The sequence below is a fragment of the Opisthorchis viverrini genome, assembly GCF_000715545.1.
Source record: "Opisthorchis viverrini unplaced genomic scaffold opera_v5_712, whole genome shotgun sequence".
NCBI lineage: Eukaryota > Metazoa > Platyhelminthes > Trematoda > Opisthorchiida > Opisthorchiidae > Opisthorchis > Opisthorchis viverrini.
Genome location: NW_008752382.1, coordinates 48,957 through 75,436, shown reverse-complemented (window position 1 = coordinate 75,436; position 26,480 = coordinate 48,957). Strand labels below are relative to the sequence as shown.

The following is a 26,480-nucleotide window of genomic DNA, read 5'->3' as shown; positions in this document are numbered from 1 at the left end:
TTATTTAGATTGGGCGATTCGACAGTGCCCAGAAACGTTTGGAAGGTTCGGAACCAATGATTCCAACGCGTTGTTGCGTCTGGAGAATTAGGATCTGCGTCGAAACACTTGGGTCGCAGCAACGGTTCCATTGTATTCTTAGACAAGTAAATTGTTACGAATAGAATATCGATTCTGATTGAACGCGAGAATAAGAATGAATACGCTTTACTGGCTTAAGAATAGACGTGCATAAGCTGAAAATGAAGGCGAAAGCATGGTTAATACAAAACGATAATGTGAGCACAAAGAATATTCATGACGATGCGGATATATCGAACAGACCTTCCTCGCGTATGATGTCTATGGTGCGTTGAAAGCAGGCCACACCATTAGTAATTTCGAACAGAATGCTGCGAAATTGAAACAGTTTACCACATGCCTCGAATGCAGTATATGGCTTGTCTTTGTCAACAACGGGGATGTGGTGGTACGCACTTTGAAGGTCTAGTGTGCTAAACACCATGTAATGGGAAACCTCTACAACTTCGTTTACCTTCGGCAGAGGATACGCATCAAGATAAGGGAAGCGATTTATGGTTTGACTGTGATCGTTGACCATGCGCTTCTTATGCCTTTCATTTGTAGTAACCAGAACTTGGGCGCGCCAAGGAGAGTTAGACGGCTCAATAATTTTGTCCGCTAGTAGCTTCCGAATTTCCGTCTCGATAAATACCATATCCGCGCGAGAGAAACGAGAATTTGTGGCAATTGGAGTACACTCAGTGATGAGATTATCAAACAAAGAGGAAGCATTGCCTTTCGCTGCTTCCAGTGTGCGTACGGCGAATGGGGGGCGTTTACCCGTGAATGATATGACCACACTGGTGTTGGCTGAGAAAATCCAAGCCAAGGATGACGCCTGAATACAAATTGGACAAGAGCGAGAGTTTGATACCCTTGTATCGCGTGCTTCTGTACAGCACGGTAGCATGAAGATGACCGCTAGTAACACAATATAAATTCGTTGAAGCCATCGAGATAGCGCTCTTAGAGGGTGTTATTGTCCAACCATGTTTCAGAAGCAATATAACTTTCGTAGATACCAGTATCGATAAGAGCATGAAGTGGGAAATTATTCATTATGATATCAACAATTGATTTGGAAGGTTCAATGGATGAAGAGATGTTGAAAATGGATTAGACATCAGGGTTCACCGTCGATGTGATACGACTTGAACTTGGTTTGGATCGACAAATTTTTTGGAAATGACCTTGATTGCCGCAGGAATGCCAGAAAGATTCACGAGCCGGGCATTTTGAACGAATGTGCTTACCGTTGCCACAGAAGAAGCAAGATAGGGATGTGCTTACAATCGCGTCATTTGAGCCAGTCTGGGAGATAAGTGCATACGAACAGGAGTCAAAGGTTTATCAGTTTTGATATATGCGGCACCACAGGGAACTTGAGAAGACGAATCGTATGAGAGTAACCGTTGTTGGGCAAGCAGACGTGCCTCGCCAAACGCTTGTTGAAGCTTAGGAGTGTTTTTTCTAGTAGTCTGGCGAACGGAACTAGACTGCAAGCCTGTGATAAATGCGTTTCGAATAGCCACGTCTTGATGTTCATCGGCAGAAACCGCACGAAAATTACAGTCCTTGATAAGGTAACGTAATTTTTGCGGAAATGTGTCGACTAATTCACCCGGTTCTCGTTTGGCAGTAGCCAACACGTGGCAAGAAAACACTTCATTTTTGGGTTTGATGTACATCGTTCCGAGCGTCTGGATGGCGTCTTCGTAAGTGGTACATTCACGAACATGTTGATAGACGGACGGAGAAGGAAAATTTACCAAGTTTTCTGTCGACGTTCGGGAGTTCGATGCATGAGAGGAAATTCGTAAACGTTTCCTGCCAATCGATCCATTGTTCTGAAGCAGAAGAGGATTGGGGGTCGGCGTCAAACCGATGTGGGCGAAACAATCGGCCCATTGTATTTTGTTAGGAGATTAAATCGTTGCGCGCTCGAATGATTTTGCCAGAAATAGAGAACAAAGATTGTCGAATGATTGGGTTTAATTTTCTAACAGTTTCAGCACACCAGCTAAAACATTAGGAAACACAATTAGTTTGACGAATAGTGCGTAAACAGTTTAACACAACGTCAGTATATAACATGTAGTACGTCCATCTTCCCCGCACCTACGAAGAAGGAACACACAAATGGATTGACAGTTCAACCGCCATCATGGTGCTGTTCACATTACCTATAAGCCGGTGATTCGGTCTTGGCTAAGGACTATCGCATCGGTAGAGAGAAATGGACTGATGGTTACATCAAGCGCCGCGTGGGTAACGTCATATACGAAGCTGACGCACAGCCTGCCACATGGGCGCGTCACGCGAATCAACTTCGCGCTGGACACGCTGCACCGAGTACATCGGATAACTCAATTCCCCTGGACATACTGTGTAGGCACCTCAGTATGCTTGACATAGCACTAGGTCCCCCCCCTCACCCACTCTTTTTCTCTTCCCTTCACTGTAGGGCTTTTAATACAAGTATATATATATATATATATATATATATATATAAGCCTGAGAACGGACTAAGTGGCAAACAGACCATGACACAATAATACGGAATATGTATACAGTGTAAAACTGTTTCACCGTGGTTGTTTTTCTATATCGAAATGGGTTATGATGGCAGAATGAAAAGCAGTCGCGCTATCGATTTTAGATTCGGGTCAATTGTTTCAACATCTCAAGAAAACCAAATTCATATTTTATGGGACCATAAGAGAGATCAAACCTGGCCTGGACTCCGTGGCTAAGCATCAGGTCAGCGACTATCTGCCCTTTTATCTTTTTCTAAACAGAGCGCATGTGGGTGCAACCAAAACACGAGACGGTAATCACTGGGAGGGTATACATAGGACATATCTACGCCACATCGGTTGGTTTACATCGCTTAGAGACTAATGCTCTTTCGTGGACTCAACTGTGGCCAACACGATGACGTCACTATATACGTTGGATATTCGTGGAAAGTGTAGAAGGCTCAATAATTTTGTCCGCTAGTAGCTTCCGAATTTCCGTCTCGATAAATACCATATCCGCGCGAGAGAAACGAGAATTTGTGGCAACTGGAGTACACTCAGTGATGAGATTATCAAACAAAGAGGAAGCATTGCCTTTCGCTGCTTCCAGTGTGCGTACGGCGAATGGGGGGCGTTTACCCGTGAATGATATGACCACACTGGTGTTGGCTGAGAAAATCCAAGCCAAGGATGACGCCTGAATACAAATTGGACAAGAGCGAGAGTTTGATACCCTTGTATCGCGTGCTTCTGTACAGCACGGTAGCATAAAAATGACCGCTAGTAACACAATATAAATTCGTTGAAGCCATCGAGATAGCGCTCTTAGAGGGTGTTATTGTCCAACCATGTTCAGAAGCAATAGGCCACGAATGATGTCTGAACACAAGTTGGACAAGAGCGAGAGTTTGACACCTTCGTATCGCGTGCTTTTGTACAGCATGGTAGCACGAAGATGACCACCAGAAACGCAAGATAAATTCGTTGAAGCCATCGGGATAGCGCGCTTAAAGGATGTTATTGTCCAATCGTGCTTTAGTGCGATGTCAAAAGAAATTTAACTTTCGCAGCTACTAGTATCGGCAAGAGCATGAACTGGGATATTATTCACCATAACATCAATAATTGATTTGGAAAGTCCAATAGATGAAGAGATGTTGAAACTGGATGAGACACCAGGGTTCAACATCGATGTGATACGACTTAAATTCGGTTTGGATCGACACACTTTTTGGAAATGACCTTTCTTGCCGCAGGAATGACAGAAAGATTCACGAGCCGGGCATTTTGAACGAATGTGCTTACCGTTGCCACAGAAGAAGCAAGATAGGGATGTGCTTACAATCGCGTCATTTGAGCCAGTCTGGGAGATAAGTGCATACGAACAGGAGTCAAAGGTTTATCAGTTTTGATATATGCGGCACCACAGGGAACTTGAGAAGACGAATCGTATGAGAGTAACCGTTGTTGGGCAAGCAGACGTGCCTCGCCAAACGCTTGTTGAAGCTTAGGAGTGTTTTTTCTAGTAGTCTTTGGCGAACGGAACTAGACTGCAAGCCTGTGATAAATGCGTTTCGAATAGCCACGTCTTGATGTTCATCGGCAGAAACCGCACGAAAATTACAGTCCTTGATAAGGTAACGTAATTTTTGCGGAAATGTGTCGACTAATTCACCCGGTTCTCGTTTGGCAGTAGCCAACACGTGGCAAGAAAACACTTCATTTTTGGGTTTGATGTACATCGTTCCGAGCGTCTGGATGGCGTCTTCGTAAGTGGTACATTCACGAACATGTTGATAGACGGACGGAGAAGGAAAATTTACCAAGTTTTCTGTCGACGTTCGGGAGTTCGATGCATGAGAGGAAATTCGTAAACGTTTCCTGCCAATCGATCCATTGTTCTGAAGCAGAAGAGGATTGGGGGTCGGCGTCAAACCGATGTGGGCGAAACAATCGGCCCATTGTATTTTGTTAGGAGATTAAATCGTTGCGCGCTCGAATGATTTTGCCAGAAATAGAGAACAAAGATTGTCGAATGATTGGGTTTAATTTTCTAACAGTTTCAGCACACCAGCTAAAACATTAGGAAACACAATTAGTTTGACGAATAGTGCGTAAACAGTTTAACACAACGTCAGTATATAACATGTAGTACGTCCATCTTCCCCGCACCTACGAAGAAGGAACACACAAATGGATTGACAGTTCAACCGCCATCATGGTGCTGTTCACATTACCTATAAGCCGGTGATTCGGTCTTGGCTAAGGACTATCGCATCGGTAGAGAGAAATGGACTGATGGTTACATCAAGCGCCGCGTGGGTAACGTCATATACGAAGCTGACGCACAGCCTGCCACATGGGCGCGTCACGCGAATCAACTTCGCGCTGGACACGCTGCACCGAGTACATCGGATAACTCAATTCCCCTGGACATACATATATATATAATGTATAACTAGACGAACCTTATGGTTGTACGGCAGTGAAGCATCAGTGACAAGGTGGGTGTTGCTGTCTTTGATGATGATGATGGACACACTGTTGGATACCTTTGAGTTACCATCTACACATGTGCTTCCTGTACAAACAGACAACCCACTAGACCACACCAAGGCGGTGGTCCAGGTGATTCTACCCAGCTGGCTCACACATACACAACACTCAGGTACTATTCAACATTCCTGCCCGCACTGCAGTGTCCGGCCGCTACCAAATCGCGTTCTGAAAAGAGATGTTGCTTAGGCTTTCCGTCAGTTCAATTCTATGCTCAGCTCCGAATTTTTATTGATACACCAAGATCCCGAGCTGCCAATTGTCGCCGAAGCTTGTGCCCCCGCTTACGCTGTCGGTGCCGTCATTCTATATGAGTTTCCGCACAGAACGAGAAGGCAATCTTGAATGAATCCAGATCGTTGACCCCAGTGGAACATCAGTACGCGGCAATTGACAAAGAAGCGTTCGTGCTAGTCTTTGCCGTCCGTCGTTTGCACAAGATCATTTACGGCCGCCTACTCACCCTACTGACTGATAACAAAACCTTGTCCATTTTGGACCCGAAATCTGGCGTGCCTGTTCATTCGGCGAGTCGCCTTCATCGTTAGGCGCTCACCTATCTTAGCTACGGTTTCGATATTCGCTGCAACCACACAGGTAACTTCGGCGAAGCGGATGAACGGTCACGTCTGATCGGCCATCACACTGTCTCGGAAAAGGACGGTCCACCGCTTACCACGCTGGCCAGCAGCTTCTACAAACAGTCCGTGCATCGCCCGTGACTGTATTGGTGAGACCTCGGACGACTTGACACTGCAACAGGCTCTCCAGTTCCTCAGGACATGTTAGAGGACATATCTCCAACCGGAAGGACCGTCTCCAATCGCCAGGACCCCGTGTCAATCGTTGATGATTATCTCACATGCGGACATTGTGTTGTAGTACCACGCTCCTTACGTCTTCAGGATGTCCGTGTGATACACGCAGTCTCTCATACCAGGTTGGTCAGTGATTAAAGCTCTGATGAACACAGTCTCCTGGTCCTCCAGGTTTGGGGGTTGGAACATGTGTGGCGAAGTGTTTCATGAAAATGGGAATGTACTTGCATTTCCTGCCGAACACTGCTGTTTTGCGGCTAGACCTCTTGATAAAGCTGTTTCTACGATTAATGAGATATAAGTATACGCAGGTTATGATTGCTCCTGTAAAATGATTGTTTTTGGAATCAAGTCTTCAAATGAGATATGAATAGTAACTTCGTGATTCACGGGTAATGACCATTTCAAAGAGCTTGTTTTGACCGAAAGCCCTAGTGTTATTCATGTGAAATAGATGTTTGGTTGCTTCTGCCTCGCTAGTCTGTAGATTGGCGTTTAATATGTGTAGTTTAACCTGCATTTTGTGTTTTATTTGTGTTTTGTGCACAGCGCTGGAAAAACCGAATTAGTCATGTTGCTATTGGTCCGACTTTACATGTGGCTATCGAAGCCGCTTTGAAACTTCAAGCCGTCCCCCCGAGTATAGTGAATGTTCTGTCCATGATGAGAGAACAGTAGATTTGAGAATAATGGCTTGTCGCTTACTGATTTACTTATAAAATGGTGGTGGACCTCCCAACACCTGCCAAAGTACCTTATTTTCGCTGGTACCAGTTATCAGTTTCTCAACCCGGATAGCCGTATCGCCCTACCCGGCCGCTTTCCTAGAGTCATTAATGAGAGCATAGGGACCAGTGTCGTACCAGTGCACGACAACCCCCCTTCCAAGGGTCTCATCCATATTTTTTGAGACCGCTGGTGCTCCAGTGGCATCTTGTCGAACCGGTTGTTTTGTCTTACTCGTAGCTCGTTCCTAGTAGCATGATGAAGGTGAAAGCTATGTCATCTAGGAACCTCAGCGAATAAACGAGTCGAAAATTCATAAAATTCTATGATGTATCAAGGTTAATTGGTGCTCAAACTCAACCGGTATCAGCTTGGTTCGCATTATGTACTCGAACTTTCTCCGGTTTCGAAGCATCGTCAGTTGCCTCCGCTTGGCCCACTAGATGGTGGCGTAGACCCGCTAAGTGGGACACATTTTATCTTATTCCTTTGATCACTTGGGTTTATTTTTGGAACTTCATACTATGCCTTTACAGAGATTGTAGTCTAGTTGTCTTGTTTATATCTAAATGCCTTCCTGTGACGCATTTCTTTCTGTTTTAGTCTTTCGAACGACTTTTTGGTCTCGTGTAGTTTTCGAAATGTCTGGTGAAAACTCACGGCTTTGGGTATTCAAGTTACCAGAAGAATGACCACTATTTACAGTGTGACCTGTGTATCTCAAAACTGTGCAATTCCGACTGACGTCTGTCCTCTTTCGCTATCGCTGGATGTTCCTGTATTAGCAGAGGAAACTTCAAAATATCCTGTGGCTACGCAGTCGTTAACATTCGATGATTATGATGAAGACGCTTCAAATGTATTTCGTTACTCGCCCACTTCGGTACGGACCTTGGCCAAGGAATCATCTCCTGGTTCTAGTGAGCTTCTGTCAATGCCGAGTGAGAAAAGCAACTCCAGGGGTTGCTCGGGTGACAGTTCAACAGGTTGGTTGGTTCCATCCGAAGTGACTGAAATTGAACATTCAGCAAGCGAAAGTTCCCTCTCACCTTGCTTCCAGCTAAACGATTATAACAATGAGATGACGAGTCCTGTGTCTGTTCACTTAAAGGATTGTGTACCCTGTACATACAGCCAAACCAGTTCTGCTCATCTAGATGTGATGAACGCCTGTTGTCCAGTGGTTTCGACTCAGCACACTACTTCATCACAATCCACATTCAGTTCTTCCATGTCTTCCATAAAACCAGCATCAAGTGCATTTATCCCTCCGTATTCTTCTACTCCAATTCATGACCGACCTTTCCCTGGGTATTCCGTTAGAGGATGCTCATATTCGCATTCATTCAGAACTGTGATCCCGAAACCAGTTCCGGATCCTAGTTTAGACTTGCCTATACAACCAAGTGTGCAAAACGGCCCCCTTCTGATCGACTCTGACTTTCGCTCCCATTCAGTATTTCCCTCGCACAACACCACTGGTGTCTCTTCCTCTCACTTTATGCCGAGCACAAGTCTCCCACTACACAGCCCTATTTTCCCTTGCGTCATGCAGCGCCCCCAATATTCATCAAAACACGGTGAGGCTAGCTCTATCGCAGTCGCCCTGCCGACGACAATGTCCACTTCATGTTTGTTGAATTTACCACTAGCTTCGTCTTCTGCCTTCAGGGAGAGATCAACGACGCAATCTGTGTCCAACTCTCTCCCCCTTTCTCGACGTGTTCACTGGCAACTGGATGCATCTTTGAAGCCTCAACGCGATTCGTCTGTTACTTGCGACCGATTCGCTCACTCTTCCGCCTTATCTGATAGATCTCCACATCTTGATTCAAATCGGCCGTTCTCAGAAAATGTTCGACAGACACCAACTGTAATGATCAATTCTGTTGAAAGTACACGTTACTTTTCTCCAAGAGAAACACGAAAGTCGATGGTTGCTTCACTTTTACGCACCACCACCTCCCGTTCATCACATTCGCGTGAAACAATTTCTAATGGAGAGTACATCTTATCATCTACCTGTGCCAATTCATCGTTGCTTTTGTCGGACAGTCTCTCCATACAACAGCCAATTTTCGATAGTAGCATTCCGACTTACGCTTTACAAGAGACAGTCGATCACACTAAGCGTAGTATGCAGTTCACTTCATCTTCACGAAACGCCAAGAAGCGGCGGCTAGTTGACAGGGCAGTGACATCAATCTCTTCTATTCCTTCTTTTCGTACGTTTGACAGTCGATTTTGGTCTATAGGTCCCCACCAATACATACATGATCCCGTTATCTCACTCCCGGCGACATTGAATCCACCAGTACCCACTCCCATACACGATCGGCACTGTCCAAAGCTCGAAGACGGGACACCAGTCACTTCAAATGAATGTTCGGTAACTTCACCTACTGGTATACGAAATAACAAATATTTTACTTTCCCTATGTTCCCTAGTCGATCTCAGAACTTTCCTACCACTGAACCTCAAATGGAGGATTTTCTCGCTGGTCGAACTCATGACCGAACTCTGTTCCACAAATTAATTCAGGAGAACCTGTTTTTCATATGTTTACGGAAAGCGTCTTTCCGAAGTAGTCAGTCATGCATTTCTTCCTGTCCTCCCACACCACCTGCTGGTGCTATATTGGCTGACAAACTGCTAGAACGCCTTGGTGATTTTCGGGATTGTGGTCGTACAACTCCGCCTCTAAACCTGATGCATAAGTGCATAGTGTCATCAAAGGGTCACGGATCAACTAAAAATACAGGTATTACGAAATCCGTGGTCGCCCCTGAGTGGTTTATTGCTGAAAACCTTTTTTGTGCATATTGTGCGTTACAACTAGTCACCAATGATCATGTGCTCAGTCTGAAAGCGCCGGATGGGGATGGGCGCATATCATTCTGTAGCTTTCTTTGTTTGACGGCGTATCATAATTCAGGTGCTCTGAAGGAGATGAAAATCAACGGCGTGTCTCACTCGTCCCCTGTACTTGGCGTCAAATCTCTCCTGTCAGATTTACGACCGTCCTTGGTCATTCTGTTGCAGCAGCATGCTAACATAAAATGGCTCAAAAAAACAGGGAAACGCTCCAATTACCAAGGCAAGTTTTCCCGGCGTCGTCCTTCCGATTCCGTCAGCCACTCAAGAGGCGTTTGGAATCGTTGTAGTTCAACGCGATATTGGCATGGCATACGATGGAAGAAGTTTTCGAGAGGCGCTTCCTGCACTAGATTGCCGACTCCTGACACACTCGTCCGAAATTCTCCGTGCATCCCTATCATCCCTATGCGAAATCCGCCTTTTGGGTTCACCCCGAATTCTACGTTCCCCATGGAGAAAAAGTGTATTGTCGATCGTCGTGTGTGCATGCTGTGCCACAAAACAGGCGATGCACCCAACGAGGTATCTGGTCGTTTGTTGCACTATGATTACAACAAGTGGTTACATTTGAATTGTATTCTTTGGTGTTATGACACTTACGAAACGGTTAGTGGTAGTTTAGTACAAGTTTCTCGTGCTCTTGAGAAGGCCGAACGGACACTTTGTGCACATTGTGGTTCCACTGGTGCTGGCTTGCCATGCTTTTACTCCGATTGTCAAGCCATCTACCACGTTCCATGTGCTCATTCGATCGGCTGTTCATTTCACGCCGATCGTGGTATGTACTGTCCTCTGCATAGGGAAGCTGCGAACAAATTGTGCCAGCTAAATTCGCTGTCTGTGGAGCGCCGCGTTTTTATTAGTCGGGATGAAAGCTCGCAACTTGCGGGTGTCATTTTGCAGGTCAACCAGCAAAACGAACCTTCAGTTCGCTTGCACGGCGAAGATTCCTTCGTGAAGCTGCGTGTTGGTGGTCTCATCCTGCACAGTGTCGGTCAACTTTTACCGGAACATCTTAGTGGTACTTCGTTTCACTCAGCAGAGTTTATCTACCCAGTAGGATACTCCAGTACTCGTATCTACTGGTCTTATCGACATGTTAGACGACGTTGTCTCTATCATTGCCGCATCGAAGACAGTTTATCCAAAACCGGTGACCCAGTTTCATCATTCAATCTGTATCCAAAGTTTGTTGTGCAAGTAGACGAAAGGGATGAGCCACTTGAAGTTTTTGAGGATACAAGTTGTGATGGTGTTTGGCAACAAATACTTACGCGGATTAATCAAGCACGACGGTTGTCAGGGTTAAGCCATCTTCGTATTATCCAAAGTCAGCTTCGTGGTGAGCTTTTGTTTGGGCTTGCAGAACCACATATAGTCCGAGCTATAGAGTCCCTTCCCGGGGTTGACCGACTGAGCACATATATCTTCAAATTCGGTCGGCTGCAGTTGTTCAAAGAGATGCCACTAGCTATTAACCCCACAGGATGTGCACGGTCTGAACCGAAACTCCGTACCCATGTTCGCCGTCGGCCCACTGGGGATGCATCTCAACATGGTCAGTTTCGGAATGCCGCGATTGCTAACCCGATGTCCACCTCAGTTCGATCTGGTCTCAGCAGTCCTGTGTATTCAACATCAGCATCGTTTCTTAGCGTGAGCAAATCCCAACAGTACCGTCGCCTGCGGTTAGAATGGAGGTACAATGTTATACTAGCTCGATCGCAAATTCAAGGTCTGGGTCTCTATGCGGCTCGCAACCTCAGTAAACATGCATTTATTATCGAATACCTCGGGGAACTCATCCGTAATGAAGTGGGAAATCGCCGTGAACGACTATATGAACTACAGAGTCGCGGAATCTATATGTTCCGAGTAGATGAAGACAGTATTGTAGACGCAACTATGTGTGGTGGTCTGGCCCGTTATATTAATCACTCTTGTGAACCAAACTGTACAGCAGAAGTCCTAAACTGTGAAAGTGGCAGTCATATCATAATAATAGCTTCTCGGGATATTGAGAAAGGTGAAGAGTTGACATACGACTATAAATTTGATATTGAAGAGGAACGCGGGGATCGTATTCCATGTCTCTGTGGTGCACCGAACTGCCGAAGATGGATGAATTAGCCCCTAATATGCTCAGATCAGGTAGTCGTCGAAGTGGTTGTGCTATTTTGCTACCTTATTTCTTGCAGCGTAGTGATACTGACTGGCTTGTTTCAGACAGCCTCTGGGCTCAGGAAGTTACCCTTCTGACCAATGACGAAATCCAGGCTTCCCATTTGATTTCATATTTCCTTCACTTTGATTTTTCGGGCTAGGTGCTCGTCTTTATGTGAGCTCCCGTCCCGTTTTTTCTATGTGTAGATATACTTTCTCTGATTCGATCATCATCCTGTGCGCTCGAATGTTGATTTGTAGACTCCGTTGCATTTTCCATCTCCACCGTTAGCTGTATGTAACGCAATTTTTGCGCTGAAGCCCTGCACTATCTCCTCAGAGTTTGAAGTCTGTATATATACCTTCTCACGTCTGCACTGTATAAACAATAACTTCTGCTGTGAGGTGGACGTGAGTCAGTAATTAAAATAATACAAATTACGCATAGTTTTAATCCCGTCCGTACCGGTTTTCCTCTCAAGTTTTTATGTGTATACTGATTGGTTGTTGATGCTAATTGTTCTTTATGACTGGGATTGAAACATAATCGCTAGTACTTTTTGATCTCGGGATAGCTTAGCAGTTCAGACGTGAGCTTACTGATCGGAGGATCCGCGGTTCGAACTTCACCTCCACATCTCGATTATTCCAGTCTAGGTTTGGGCAACCTGGCATTATCTCAGTCCTCGTGCTTCCTTCGGGTGGCATGACAACTAGGCACCAGGAAGGTATTACAACAACGACAATTTATTATTATTATTATTATTATTATTATTATTATTATTATTATTATTATTATTATTATTATTATTATTATTATTATTATTATTATTATTATTATTATTATTATTATTATTATTATTATTATTATTATTATTATTATTATTATTATTATTATTATTATTATTATTATTATTATTATTATTATTATTATTATTATTATTATTATTATTATTATTATTATTATTATTATTATTATTATTATTATTATTACTGATAAGTTTTATAGAAGTCAGGTGAGAAATTTTTTCCAAAATGAATGGCGTGATATTTGCGCGTAATCAACAGTTCGCAGGTACTCTGCGTTCGTCCAGGATCTTCTGAGCAGCTTTCTGTAGCTCATTGAATTTTCATGTGCATTGAATCAACACTTGATCAGTGTGATTGCACGGTTGACTGGCTGTACTTGGTTGGAGTGATCAACAATCGTATTCAATTTTTAGTACGCTATAGTATCCTTGTATTTCGCAGTCTCCTTGAAGATGCTGTCGGCGGGGCTATTCGAAACTGGTTTATTTTGGAAGGATAGGATATCTGTCGAACTGCAGTGGACACAATAAAAAATGAAGAGTCTTATTCCTGGAAGATGCAATGTAATCTTACACGAAGGCATCCAAAGCGATCTATTTTCTTTTCCGGGGTCCCATTAGCCCTCCTTTCCTAACTTTGCTCCCGTCCCGAAGCACTTCCTGTGCAACTGTTAGGACTTCTGCCACCCAGTTTGTGTGAACTGCGTGTTTCTCATCGCCTTGCGAAGTTTCCTCTCGATGCTTTCCTATTGTGTGGGCCTGAGTGACCAGATGGTGAGTACAAGTTTTACGTAAGATACCCTCATCACACATTGCTGGGTTAGGAGGCTAACTTTTGTGCCTTGACACTTCCGGACGTATGACAGTGTACGGAGAGCTCTCTAGAAGACTCCTTGCCCAAATGGTGTCCATCGGGGGTGTACCCGCTCTCTCCATTCTCATTCAGTTTCGTGATGATACAGTGAGATGAACACTGGAAGGTCTTCGAAACCTTGGGGTTCAAATAGCCCATGACGATTTCGAATGTGCAGGCGATATCGTTCTCGTCTTCGAAGAGGAGGGGAAGGCGCAGTTGTTTTTGGATGAAGTAACCAGTCACCCCGATCTTTGGTATGCACTTTGCATGCACAAAATATAAGGTCATGCTCTTGGACATGCAGTCATCAAACACGCCACTTAAAATCCAGTGAGTGACTCGAAATTGTAGAGCGTTTTACATAACTTGGAAGCTGTATTAGTTCTGATCGTAGTCTGACAGATAAGGTCAATGTACAAATCTGCTTGTGTCTTTTCACCAAGCTGGCGCATTCACAGATGGCGTCTCAACCTTCATCATCGGCTGGGTGCGAAACAGGTTGTGTGGGTTGTACGTGTTCATCTGCGCCCACCGTCTCTCAGCTATCTGTTCTGTAGCACACCACTTGTCTCTTTTCCAGCTTGGTGTTATACCCACATCTCATTGATATATGTCATAGTGTTGAATACACCACGGGGTATCCTATTGGAATGATCATCTGCATTCTGATTGAATAGTGCACTGAAAAGGTCGAAATCCTCTAGAAAATAGGGTGGCCCTTAAAGAATTTCCAGAGAAATATTCATTGGTAGGGTGGTTTCCTGGTATGCGTTTGTATCTTGGTTGATGTGCCTGTCAGTAGAAACTATCTTATAACTTTCGCTTAATGCCTTTGGACGTTTCTAGACCCAACATGCCGGATTTAGACAGCAAAAATGCAAAGACGAACACAAAGAGTACTTCAATCTTGAAATCATCAACCACTCCGACTGTAAAGTCCTCCCGGACTTGTGTTACGAAGAAAAATAGCGATACGAAGCGTTCTCCGGGAAAAGCCTCATCTCGAAGTCCTCCTAGACGACGTCAACGTCGAAGAAGTCACTCTTCGGAATCCCGATCGTCAGATTCGTCGTCTGATTCTGATTCTGCTGATTCGTTTAACTATGACAGTTCACAGTCTTCTAAGCAGTCACCGAAAAAAATTGCTCGGATCAAAGGTATACTGATCGGTTTTCCTGTTTTTGTTCGTTTATCCTTGGAGCTTCTATGTGGCGCATAGTGTAATAAAATTTATCAGTAAACGAAGCCTACGATAAATCCACCAGAATTTGTATCTATGGGATTATTTTGACATGTGTGGAACTGCTCACAAACACAGTGCTGGTACTTTGTCCTGGTCTGTAAATAGGGGTAGTGCGCCTCAAAATCTGTGAGTGAGAGTCGAAATGGGGTCCATTACTATGATTTTCGAACGCCTTCGTTTAGCTATGGCTGGCCTAGTCAAGGGTGTCCTTACGGTTTTATGACAGTCCATGGAGCTTCCACGAAATAGTCACTTCCTTAGCTCCGTCGAGATGTTGCCTTTTCATTAGTGCTTGTTTTAACATGATAAATTGTCCCTCGAATTCGACGTTGGTCACTATCCTGTCAGTATTGTGTGAAATGGGTAACGTTTTGCAATGCTTCTGGAAACGTACCAGTATCTCATTGTTCAATTGGCCAGCTAACATTCTAAGTTCCGACCTTGCTCTCCAAGGTTTTCTGATCTTCGTAATATCGACAAAAAAGTTGAGGATAAGAGAATTTCTCACGACTGTCAGAGAGATTGATTTGCCTGTACGACAGTAAAGCACCAGTGTTGCTCACTGATGTTTCTCTCATTGGACATTGAATTTTAGGAGAGAAACCTGCAGAGCTTTTGGTATAGCTTGCTTCCGTCGGAAAGCCCTCAACATTTCTCGGCCTGTGAACAGATCAGCGTTCGGTCATTATCTATGGTCTCAAACAACAGCCCATATTCAATGCGTGAAATTGCTAACCGGTAGGTCCGCGGTTCGAAAACAGTGTTAACTACTCCTGTCGAAGCTTGGGCCACCTGGCAGCGCCCCTCTCTCAAACGTTCCACCATATTTGTTTTTCTTGATATGACTCTGTCGATCGTGAGAAGCTTTGGTGGTATCGGACGATCAAAGTTGTTACATCCAAATTTATACCCCTTATGGAGGCATTCTATGCGAACTCCTGTGGGAGCTTACCAGTATACGACAGGCTTTCGCCTGAGTTCACCACGTCCAGTGGTCTAAGACAAGGTCACCCTTTCTCACCTCTCCTCTTCAACTTTGTTACTGATGTGCCGCTTGAAACTTCTCTGCCTGTCTCGGGAGTCGAAATGCTCCCGGGACGTTCTCTCACAGACATTAAGTATGCGGACGATGTTGCTCTCTTCGGTTCGGATCCTTCAAAAATGCGAACCATTTCGATTATATAAGTAACCCAAATATTCTACCGCACGGTTTGGCATGTGCTTCACATCTGCAAAGTGTAAACAGCTGCTACAAGACTCGGTTCGAAAACCCATACCTCATGCCTGCGTACGAGCCAATCGATGTGGGAGATAAACTTGTTTATCTGGACAGCTGTACAGGTTCACACTGGCCGGAAATGAGATTACTCCTCGAATAGGAAAGGCTGGGGCAACCTTTGCCAACCTCCGACACCTATGACGTTGACGTGATGTCAGCTTGTCTGTCGAGGGCAGAGTTTACACTGCGGCAGTGCGATCCATACTGCTTTATGGATCAGAGACGTAGCGGACGTACGAAAAACGTCAGTATTTGATCATCGATGCCTCCGCAGCATTGGCCACGTCTGGTGGGCACATCGGATTAGTAATGCTGAGGTACGCCAGATGGTCTTAGGACGAAGGAACTCTCACTCCATAGGTTACGCTGGCAACGAAGTATAAAGATACCAACCGATAAACTTGATTAAGTTGTCAACTGCAGCCTCCATAGATGGAAACCCCTGGACTCAACTCACCAATGGTTACTGACATTGAGGTACTTGGGTACGAACCTCACTGTTCACATCGGTTGATTTGAATGCAGCACGGACGACGGTCGCCGAACTCCTGGACAACCGCGGAAACATCAACGGAATGCTCGGAAAAGAAGAAATGTGTGAACTACTAGACCTGTACTTGACAACCTACTTTGAGTTCAATGGAGAATATTACGAACAGATCAAAGGAGCGCCAATGGGGTCACCAATCTCTGGACTCATCGCGGAAATTACAATGCAGAAACTGGAGCGAATCACACTACCAGATATCAAACCGAAAATATGGGTGCGATATGTGGACGACACATTCGCTGTTATAAAGACAAATGAACTAGTACGAGCGGAAGAACTGCTGAACAACGTGTTTCCCGACATCCAATTCACAATGGAAACTGAGGAGAACAACAAATTGGCGTTCCTAGATGTGCTCGTAACAAGGACAACAAACGGCCAACTACAAACTGAAGTATACAGGAAAGAAACGCATACGGACCAGATTCTGAATTACCACAGCAACCATCCGAACTGTCACAAGCGGAGCTGTGTTCGAACTCTATTCAAGCGGATAGAGACACATTGCAACACAACAGAGGCGAAGACTCTTCGAGACATTCCGAAATAACGGCTAGCCGAGGAATTTCATATGGAGGTGCCTACGAGACCAACTCCAAGCTGATCCGTCAACACAACCAGAACAGAGGAAGATTACGCTGCCGTATATCAGAAACGTGGCGGAGATGACTGCACGACACCTACGGCAACATGGAATTGCGTCGCCTTCAAGCCAAAAACACGTTGAGAAGAACGCTCTTGAAACCAAAAGGAAGTTTGGACACTTTAAAGAAGGCTAATGTGGTCTACAAACTTGAACGCAACGACTGCGACAAACATTATGTTGGCGAAACGGGAAGAAAACTTGCTACGAGAATACACGAACACAAGCTTGCCGGTAGAAGACATGACCCAATGTCACTCGTCTCAATCCACGAAGACAGAGAAGGACACACATCCAATTGGGACAATGTCCAAATACTCGCTCACGCAAGAACAAAACGGGAGCGAGAATTTGCCGAGGCGTGATACTCCACACAAAAATCGATCAATAAATACATCGACATTGACCCAGTCTATCAGCCGTTACGAGCGAAAGAACCATACGGTCACGGGACTCGGAGCTAAGAAACCTAACGGCAACCAACGGACTAATTGGGTCAAAGGAAGACAATCACGAAAAACAGAAGGCCAATCAAATGAGCAAAACCCACCCCACAAAGCAAGAAGGAAACGACCGAATCACAGCATGGCAGCCACATACAGAACTGCCGAATTGAATGCACCCAACGAACCAACCAGACACAGGAGATTGAAACCACGTGAGATTCACAGAAGACCAATCAAACTACACGACGACCGTTTCAACAACTACCAGATACTGTTTAGAAGCTATATAATCACAGGTAGAAGAGGAGGAAATCACCCACTCAACCCTGCACTGACGACGTCACCTCGATTGGTGATGAAACGTTTGCAATCCAACTGCTAAGGCGAGCGAACAGACCAACAACCAGAAGGTACTCTCTCACGATAGGTGAATGACCCGCACCCACATGCCACCGGCGTTCACACCGTTTGCTGGCGTACAATCCAACTGCTAAGCCCGGCGAACAGACCAACAACCAGAAGGTACTCTCTCACGATAGGTGAATGACCCGCACCCACATGCCACCGGCGTTCACACCGGTGCTTTGCTGGCGTACAACCCTGGTTTATTTGGGAGCCTAATTGTGAAGGAGAGAATTTAAGTGAGTTGGTGCTAGCATACCACAATGATTCTGAGGTGCCTACACTTGCGGACACTTGCAGTCAATTTGGATGGAAACTGAAAACAAGAGCGCTATTGACATAGAATTAAAGCCATATGTTGCGGTGTCTGCGACCAGGACTTGTGGGGATTCCGCGGTCCTCATCCTGGAGGGCGAGTAGCACTGACAACACCCAAACTTTTCGTGATTCCTTTCATGCCCGTCTGGCTGGTCAAGGGTGGACCACCTCTGCTTCCGCCACTCTGCATTGGGCATGCAAAACAGTACTCTCTTTAGCAAACGATGTTGAGGCATATGCAGCACATTTCCCAACCAACAGCTTCTAGGGCTGAACACATTCTTAAATGGCGGTATCCGTTGCACGACGGAATACTTCCTAACTGGCTCATTGCGGATACGCCGACACCAACCTAAACGAGCTATGGTTTCGAGACAACCATAATCATACACCTGAAGATTTCTCAGTTCCGCTGCTCGAACAGGCCAAGTCTCAAAGCTATACAACAAAACAGCCCGCACTGTAGCTTGATACACTCGTCCCTTCAGATTCAGGGATACACCACTTTGACGCCATAGGTGTTTCAACTTAGCAAACGCGACCCGAGTCTTGCAGGTTCGTGAATTGACCTCATCTGTCATACTGCAATCAGAGCTAATACAACTTCTTTGGATACGTAAAACTCTTCACAACTTACAGTGCCTCTCCCTCGATTGTAAGTGGCGCGTTCAGTGACTGCTTGTCCAGGAATATGACCTTATGCTTTGTGGGTGCAAAGCGCATACTAAGGGACGAGATGAGTTTGGTCAGTTCATCTGCATGCTGGAATACCGTCTACGTAAGGAAGCTCTTTTCGCCCAGCCATTATGCTGGAGTGGAAGCGACCAAGAGGTAGACAGTGCATAACCTGGATACGAAGTATAGAAACAGCAACCAGTAAACAATCAGGTTGACGACCGCCTTCTCCCTTGTTAGGAAGCTCCCGGACTCAACTCACTGATGGTCAGTGACACTGGTAGAAGTAGCCTAATCGCATAGTTAATGACGTTCACGCATGAAAGCTATCGTCTTCAATGCTTAGCTGACAGTTTTCGAACTAGCTGAAAATGCCATCGGCTTCAATGCTTGGCTATCTCCCGTTTTCCGATGATCGGATTTGCATCAACCGAAAGCAGTGTGCCCTTAAAAAGTGGTTTATAGCCGATAAACTGAACCGAACCGTGAGCTCCCTTTGGTTGGCGTGGCCAGTTGACACCAGATGAGTGTTAGCTCAACGACAGCTGAGTATATATATATATATATATATATATATATGTATGTACCGTTTAGTCTTAGACACTGCGTAGGTTCATCCTCTTCCACTGTTTACGCATGTTAGGATACTATACTGCGCTGAAGATACTGTCTCTGTTTTCTGACCTACATGCTCGTTTAACGTAATTTTGCAGATAAAAAAGCATCCGAGCATGCGAAACCTGCTAATCGTCCCCTTGAGTGCTTGACCAAAAAAGAAAATACTTCAGTCCTCAAAGGTAAATCTTTGGACAATCGAGCATCGCGCGAACACATAAGAAAACCCGTAGTTTCATCGAGAGGTGGTACAAAACGGGCCGAAAACACATCACGTTCAATAGCTCCAGCAACTTTGCATGAATCTCAAAGTTTGAATGCGATGCCCGCAAAGCATCTGACGACCCCTACGGTTGACGGCTCTCTGGACAATCCGCTCTTACAACAAAGTGACGCTTCTGCCAAACAGCCACCCAGAAACTCCAAAAACGATGAGGTGATCGTGGAGAAGCTGGTAAAGGAACGCAGCAAGTCACCTAGCGTGTTACCGCCCTTTACTCGTATATTGGTGGAAAAACTTACAAGAAACGTCAACAAGGTGAGGATATTTTTCTCCTCACAACACTTGTTTTGAAGTCGTTTCCCATTTGGCCGTTAACTGTGACTTCTGGTTTCTCTCATTGTTGCGGACGTGTGGTGCTCCGAGATATTGATTCATTACATTATATTCCCCATAAGTCTTCCTTCCCTAGGCCTAGACTCACCTCTGTAAACTACGCGAAATAGCCAGGATCCTCGACAAATACACTCATTTACATATTAATTTGTTTTCACAGGAGACTCAACTGAATCTCGTTTATGATTCTGCTTTGTCACTCGAAGCGCATTATTTCAACATGAAAACTGCAGTCATCTGTGATACTTTTGAGGACGTTGATCGAAGTTATTCATGTTTAAATTGACCATTGTCAAGTAAAGCGCTGCCTCTCCTTTCGGTTACCTGTTTCTAAATAGTCACAGAAAAGGGTAGAGGGAAAAACTTGGGAACTAAAATGAAAGTGACAATTTTTACCCTGGATCTAGCGCTTTTTTACAGATGTAAGTTCGTTTCCAAGGAGGATTCGTAGGTCAGCAATCAAGCGACCAGAGGAAAACTGATATCGACAAGTCCTAAGAGACCGACAATCTTTTTGGGTAGGATTGCCTTCTTAAATGCCTATCTGAAGTCGTTCCGTAACCTCACTCATCTTTCATTTTCTTTAGGCCCACATCACTGAAATATTCTCAGTTTGGGGAAAAATTCACAGCGTTGATATGCCTCCCGATCGTCTACATCCGGAGTTCAGTCGCAGTTATGCCTACGTTACCTTTGAAAACCCTAGTTCTGCTGCGGATGCTGTTAATTTTATGAATGGTGGGCAGATCGACGGTGAAGTAGTGCGCGTGACTGAAGTGTTATCACGTGCCTCTCTAGTAGTCCGTGGTGAAGGTGCTGTCACTACTGATGATAAAATCCGGTAAGTCCCGTTTGCTTTAGCCGTCTATAAAATTTCCATTTCTATGTGCATCCACTGCCCCCGTATAGGTGATCCACTCTGGTTCCAGAAAGACTAGTGAGGATGACGTGATACAACACCACCTTGCAGCTACCTCCTGCTGCTTCCTTTTCTTTATTCCTTTTTCCGAGTTCCTTTCGGTATGGCATTTTGGCCGATGTATGACTCTCGTATTGAACCCAGTTCAAATGGTGGTCGTTGGGAAACCCTTCGTACTTTATTTTAACGCGGTTGTGGCAGGAATGACCCGTAATTTTTGGAGATCTTGACTGTCCTCGCAAAAGATGCCCGACATGTGTTATAAATGAATTGTAATTTGTTACTTTGGTTTTGCCGTTTAGTCATGAAACTCATTGTGAGAAACTCATGACAGTCATGGCTATCCAGAATCAGTTCTCAAGTCAGTACTAGTCACGTACTCTAGGTAGGTAGTTGCGGTCTGCAACATGCGCATTGACTGCCGTGCCACCTCACACTTCAGGAGAATTTGATGGATACTTTTCCTTGAAACTAATCCGTACGTTTTCCCAACGAACGTAGAGCGAAACCTGTGCGGCAACCCCCTTTACATCACCTGAATTAGTGGATCTAAGTGACGTAGGACATCACCTTCGGAATCAGCATATACGGTGTCCGGAGTATTCCCAGCTTACGTTTTATATACTCTTCAGTCAAGTTGACTTTAAATGAACCGAGTGACCGACTTCATGCTTCTCTGTGAAACATCTACAGCCCATCACATATTACCTGCTAGCGATTTCCATCGGGTTGGGAACGGGATCCCGTTCAGCGTCAGCTTGCTAGCTAACTCTGAGCACCAGAAGATTTCCATGAGCGACCGAAATGCATGTTCACGCTGATCACATTGGTTGATTGGAATCCTTCTGCCTTAGCGTTTATATTGACACTGATGGGTGTAAAGTTATTGTGCATTAATCAGAGTCCTGTCTATGCTTTAGGATCTCAACCGTGTGGTTAGTTGGGCAATTGTTGCTGAAGCTTGTGTGTATTCCACTAAGTGTCGCGTCCTAAGAATATTTTGATGGTTTCAGAGTAAGCCCAGGTTGTCACCCTTTACCCGGGGCACCATGGGGTTCGCCAGTTATCTGTATCGTCGTATTGAAGATGCATTGATCACATTTTCACCTTAGTTCAATGGCTCAAACCACGTCCCCTTTCCCCGCAGAACTACAGTCTTGTTTTCGGTGACATCTAAAGTTTCTGGTGATAGCTCATCTCTAATCCATACATTTGACTAAGGTGAGAGGTCCCGCAAACGTCATCTTGTTTGTTTTCACTTCTGCACACAGCAGAATGAATGAGCGAAGACGTTACTGCTGACGTCCTTATCTCTCCAATGTAGTTTCCTAACCGTTCTCCTGCTTCAACTGATAGTTACCTTTCTGTAGATTCGGGCTACGGGCACGTCAAACACCAGGAAAACCCACTAATGGCATGCCACTGTTCACATCTGCTCCTTTGCGTTCGCTTTTGAGACATAAATTACTTGTTACTATATTTCGAAAACCGTTTTAAGCGTGTGTGTTCATTCCCGGTGCCTTGTCTCATTTCAGTAAACGGAATGAAACAATAATTGAGCATACGGCACTTCACCAATTAAACAATACCGGCCGATGTATCTACAATCACCCCAGTGGTTTACACCGGTACTGATGCAGCCCTTAGTTCTCGAATTAACATTCCTTACTTGTATGACCATCCACAGACAACCGATTTTGTGTTGTTTGACCTTCCGCCTCCAAGGAGCTCGTCGTTTCAGTAATATGAACCATCCTTTATTTCCTGGCCAACCCTTGTAACTATGACCCGGAAGCAGACCCTTTTTATCGAGGGAGAGCATCAGTTTGTAAGTCGTGGGGGAGTTCAGATTGGATAGTCCAGCTGGGTGGAGATTTCAGCACACACGTGCGTTCATCAGGTCAGGTTCACGTCTACGTACTGTGTTCATTTCGACGCAAAACGTAGTGACAACGGTGAGCACTTTTTACAACTTTGCACTGATCACTAGTCGTTTATCAGCGGCACTGAGCTTAGGTGTGGTGGTCGTCGTTTTCTTGCCTGGCTTCTTCCTACTTCTGGGGGATCATGCACCCAGATTAATCGCATGGCCGTTAGGTATCTGAGGTGACTTTATTCTCGGTTGATCATTATGGAATGCACAGTGCACTTCTCTCCCTTGTCCTGTGTAGGTTCCCACTAATTTAAATTAAGACACAAGCGGCCTACTCGGAGGACGTTGGTCGTAATTAGGAGGAGGTAGCGATCATCATACTCCATGAGACCGCTGTATAGAATACAGAGAAAATAGAAGGTTCAAGAAATAGAAGAGTCTGGTGCAGTCGGGAATGTATAAAAGCTGTTTAGGCTAATACGCGAGGCACAATTAGGGAGGCCGTCTGTTCATGAGTGATTCAGCTATGCTGTTAGAGATCCGATACAGCTCAGTTCCTTTTTAAGGACTTTTCTCCGAAGGCTTAAGTTTAATAATTCGTCGGAAAAAGGACTTATGTTTACTCCGAATTTGCTCTGCCACCACTGGATGTCGGGGTTTTTCATCCGAAAAGGGCGGTGTCGTGATAAGGACGGACACTCAGAACCAGAGTCTAGACCGCCGAGTGAAATTTTCGGTTGGTACTTTGCCTGTGTGCCTATGTCTTTCATTAGACCCTCCAAAACCAAAATGTGGTCTGCCAGTTTGAGCCCTTTCCTGTCTGTGAAGTACTGATATATCTTTCTGTTTCACTCAAAAAGGTATTAGCCTCATATTTGTCAGCACACAGCTGCTAGTCTGCTTAATCCCGCGTAACTCCGGCATCAAGAGGGATTTTGACTGATGTTGCACGTGCTACAACCTGAACAGCCTTGCCGAGTGTTGGTTAACAATCACTTTCGCTCGACTTCAATGTACGTAGCCCACTCTTTGTCCGTATACATGGACCTATGGCCTTAGAGTTTGTAAATCTACCCGTGCTTTCATTCCAACATTCAAGTTCGGGTGATTGTTTACGTTGTTCAAGCTTTTTCCGCAACTGCCCTTCTGACTCTGGTAGAATCCGTTATCAGTTTAGTCCTGGGCTGATCACTCTAATGGGCCATTAATCTAGGAATCAAGATGATACCTAAAGAATAATCAGTTGGCTTGGACTGTACGAACTAATTTGTTTTGCTTTGGTCATAATCAATCTGCACAGTTTACTCTGCGAATTATTAGAAGCAGTCCTTTGTTTCATCCTGTGTTTTATGCCTTCAAAATTCTCTGGGACTTTCAGTGTTGTAGCTATGAAACTTTATGCTAAAGGACTTGCGTTTGTTCACAGCTGCGTAAGCCAGGATTGTGTTGTGGCGAAGCGAAGAAGCGTCGCTCGTGGCGTCAGAAACATTTCACCGGAGCTTTAGGGTGTTATATATAAGACAACTGCAACAGCAGTCTTATTCTATGGTTGAAACATGGCTTCCGATTTGAAGACTGTAAACATCTCAAACTTTGATCACCAGCCCCCTGTTGGCGTCGCTGGCTGCCTGTGTCCTCAACCAAGCGATCTGTAAGATAGCACTCGGTAACGTGTCAGAACCACCAGAGCATCAAATGAAGTTTACCAAGTTCAGGTGCTTAGGATATGTACCATGCTCGGAACCTTCAAGTTGTTGACTTTTTCCTTCATACTAACAGACAAGAACTTGTCCACTGTTACGCCTAACCCCTAGGTCCTTGTTTTTCCTAGTACATCGTGCAATGTGGCTTGCTCCGCTTGAACAACGATCTTTTACCATAGCCTTCTCAGAGTTTTTCATGGTCTCCTTTAATTTCAAAAGCATGCGTTACTGTTGTTTCTGTTCCAGTGATCGTGAGCGGGATACGGCAAAACGGGAATCTGATCGACCAGGGGGCATATCCCGGATGACGAAACAGGATAACGTCACAGTGCCTCGCCGCTCAGGGGAATCCGATGAACACTCACGGGAGCGGGATCGTCCAAGCGACGAAGTGGCGCGTCGGCGGGAACGGCAGCGTGAGCACGAAAGGGATCGTGATCGTGAAAGAGACAGACATCGTGAGCGGGATCGTTCGCGAGAGCGCGAGCGACAGAGAGAAGATAGGGTCAGGCGTACCAGAAGGGGTAGCAGCGGTAGTCCTTTCGCTAGTCGCAGCGGTCCACCTGCTAACCGTCAGAGGTCACCTGGCGGATTGCGTTACCGTCGCCCTAGTACGTTTGTTTGCTTGAGTACCCTGTGGGCTTGTCAGGATAGTAGCTTAACCACTTCTCAATATTTCAGGTAGTGATTACTGAAGTAACAGAACTTTTCTGTTCTCACTAACCAGTGTGGTGTCTAATACCCGTTCGTTGATGACGCTCTTTTATGCAACTTTTTCAAACGGATTAAGCGACTCAAAGGTGTCCGAAAATTCTATTGGAAGAGGGATCTGGTGAAGGGTTAACTCGACTTCGCTGGAATTAGCTGAGCCATAAAATCAAGTTGTACGGAATGAATTTTTTAGGCGTTAAAATCTTGAGAACTTTTCGTGGTGGCAGTATCAAACCGGCGACCTATCAAGGGAATGATTGGAACATCCAAAACTAACGATAGTATCCCCTGATAAGAAAAAAATATGTCTCCGCTTTCACACAAAAGCTGGTTTATCAGGAGGGAAAAGGAAACGAAGGAACAGTGTCACGTGAATTTGACATTTTGTCCATCAATATCGGCCGATTACCCGTAGTGAGTTGTCCTGATTTGACTAAGGGAAAAGCCAAACCCAAACCACTCGGTACTCTCCTTGTCCTGCGTCATTCAACTACACAAAATCCTAATTATTGGTTGTTGGGACCAGGAGAGCTTATTGCAATTTCTTCAACGGACAAGTGAATTTGGAATATCTGACTATATGTACGCTTACGGAACTACCATCAACAATCGCAGTCAAACTATCTCTACGAATTGGCGAGGAGATTTTACTGTATTGCACTTAATTAAAGAATGAACCCAAGCCAGCATTCATAAAAGAGCCCAGAGCTATTTCAGCTATGTGAGCAGATTTTCTCGGAGCTTCCAATTGAATAAATGAAGACGCGAATTGTTATTGATCAGTTTTGACGCTGTTTTGATTATTGTGTATGATTATCCAGGTATTTTCTCCCGGAACACTCGTGGACAACGGCTCTCGGGGCTCTTCGGCATGAATATCTTTCAGGCCAATAAACCTATGTCGACAGCCCATGCGTAGAAGGGTGCATTCTGTTCGTTCTGTGCTAGAGTAAGAGTAGATCGTTCAGCTGTAACACCCGTTCGGTGCCTGGCTTCTATGCCAGCAGAAGGAAGCACGAGAGCTGAGGTAATCATCATCGTCATCAATGACAGCAACATCAATGTTGGCACTGATGCTTCACTGCCGTACAACCATAAG

General features: G+C 45.0%; 1 protein-coding gene across 1 annotated transcript in view; it reads left to right on the top strand.

Annotated features, from left to right (window-relative positions):
• Window positions 1-7,370: 7,370 nt before the first annotated feature.
• Window positions 7,371-26,480, top strand: part of T265_12021 (hypothetical protein) — a gene marked incomplete at both ends in the record, with an annotated part of 24,619 nt that continues 5,509 nt past the window's right edge. The window contains 8 exons of the mRNA XM_009178909.1: window positions 7,371-11,586; window positions 13,564-13,642; window positions 14,235-14,545; window positions 16,436-16,854; window positions 16,902-17,037; window positions 19,658-20,097; window positions 20,763-21,016; window positions 24,782-25,281. Coding sequence (XP_009177173.1) covers window positions 7,371-11,586; window positions 13,564-13,642; window position 14,235 — 4,296 coding nt within the window. The remainder of the gene's footprint in view (window positions 11,587-13,563; window positions 13,643-14,234; window positions 14,546-16,435; window positions 16,855-16,901; window positions 17,038-19,657; window positions 20,098-20,762; window positions 21,017-24,781; window positions 25,282-26,480) is intronic.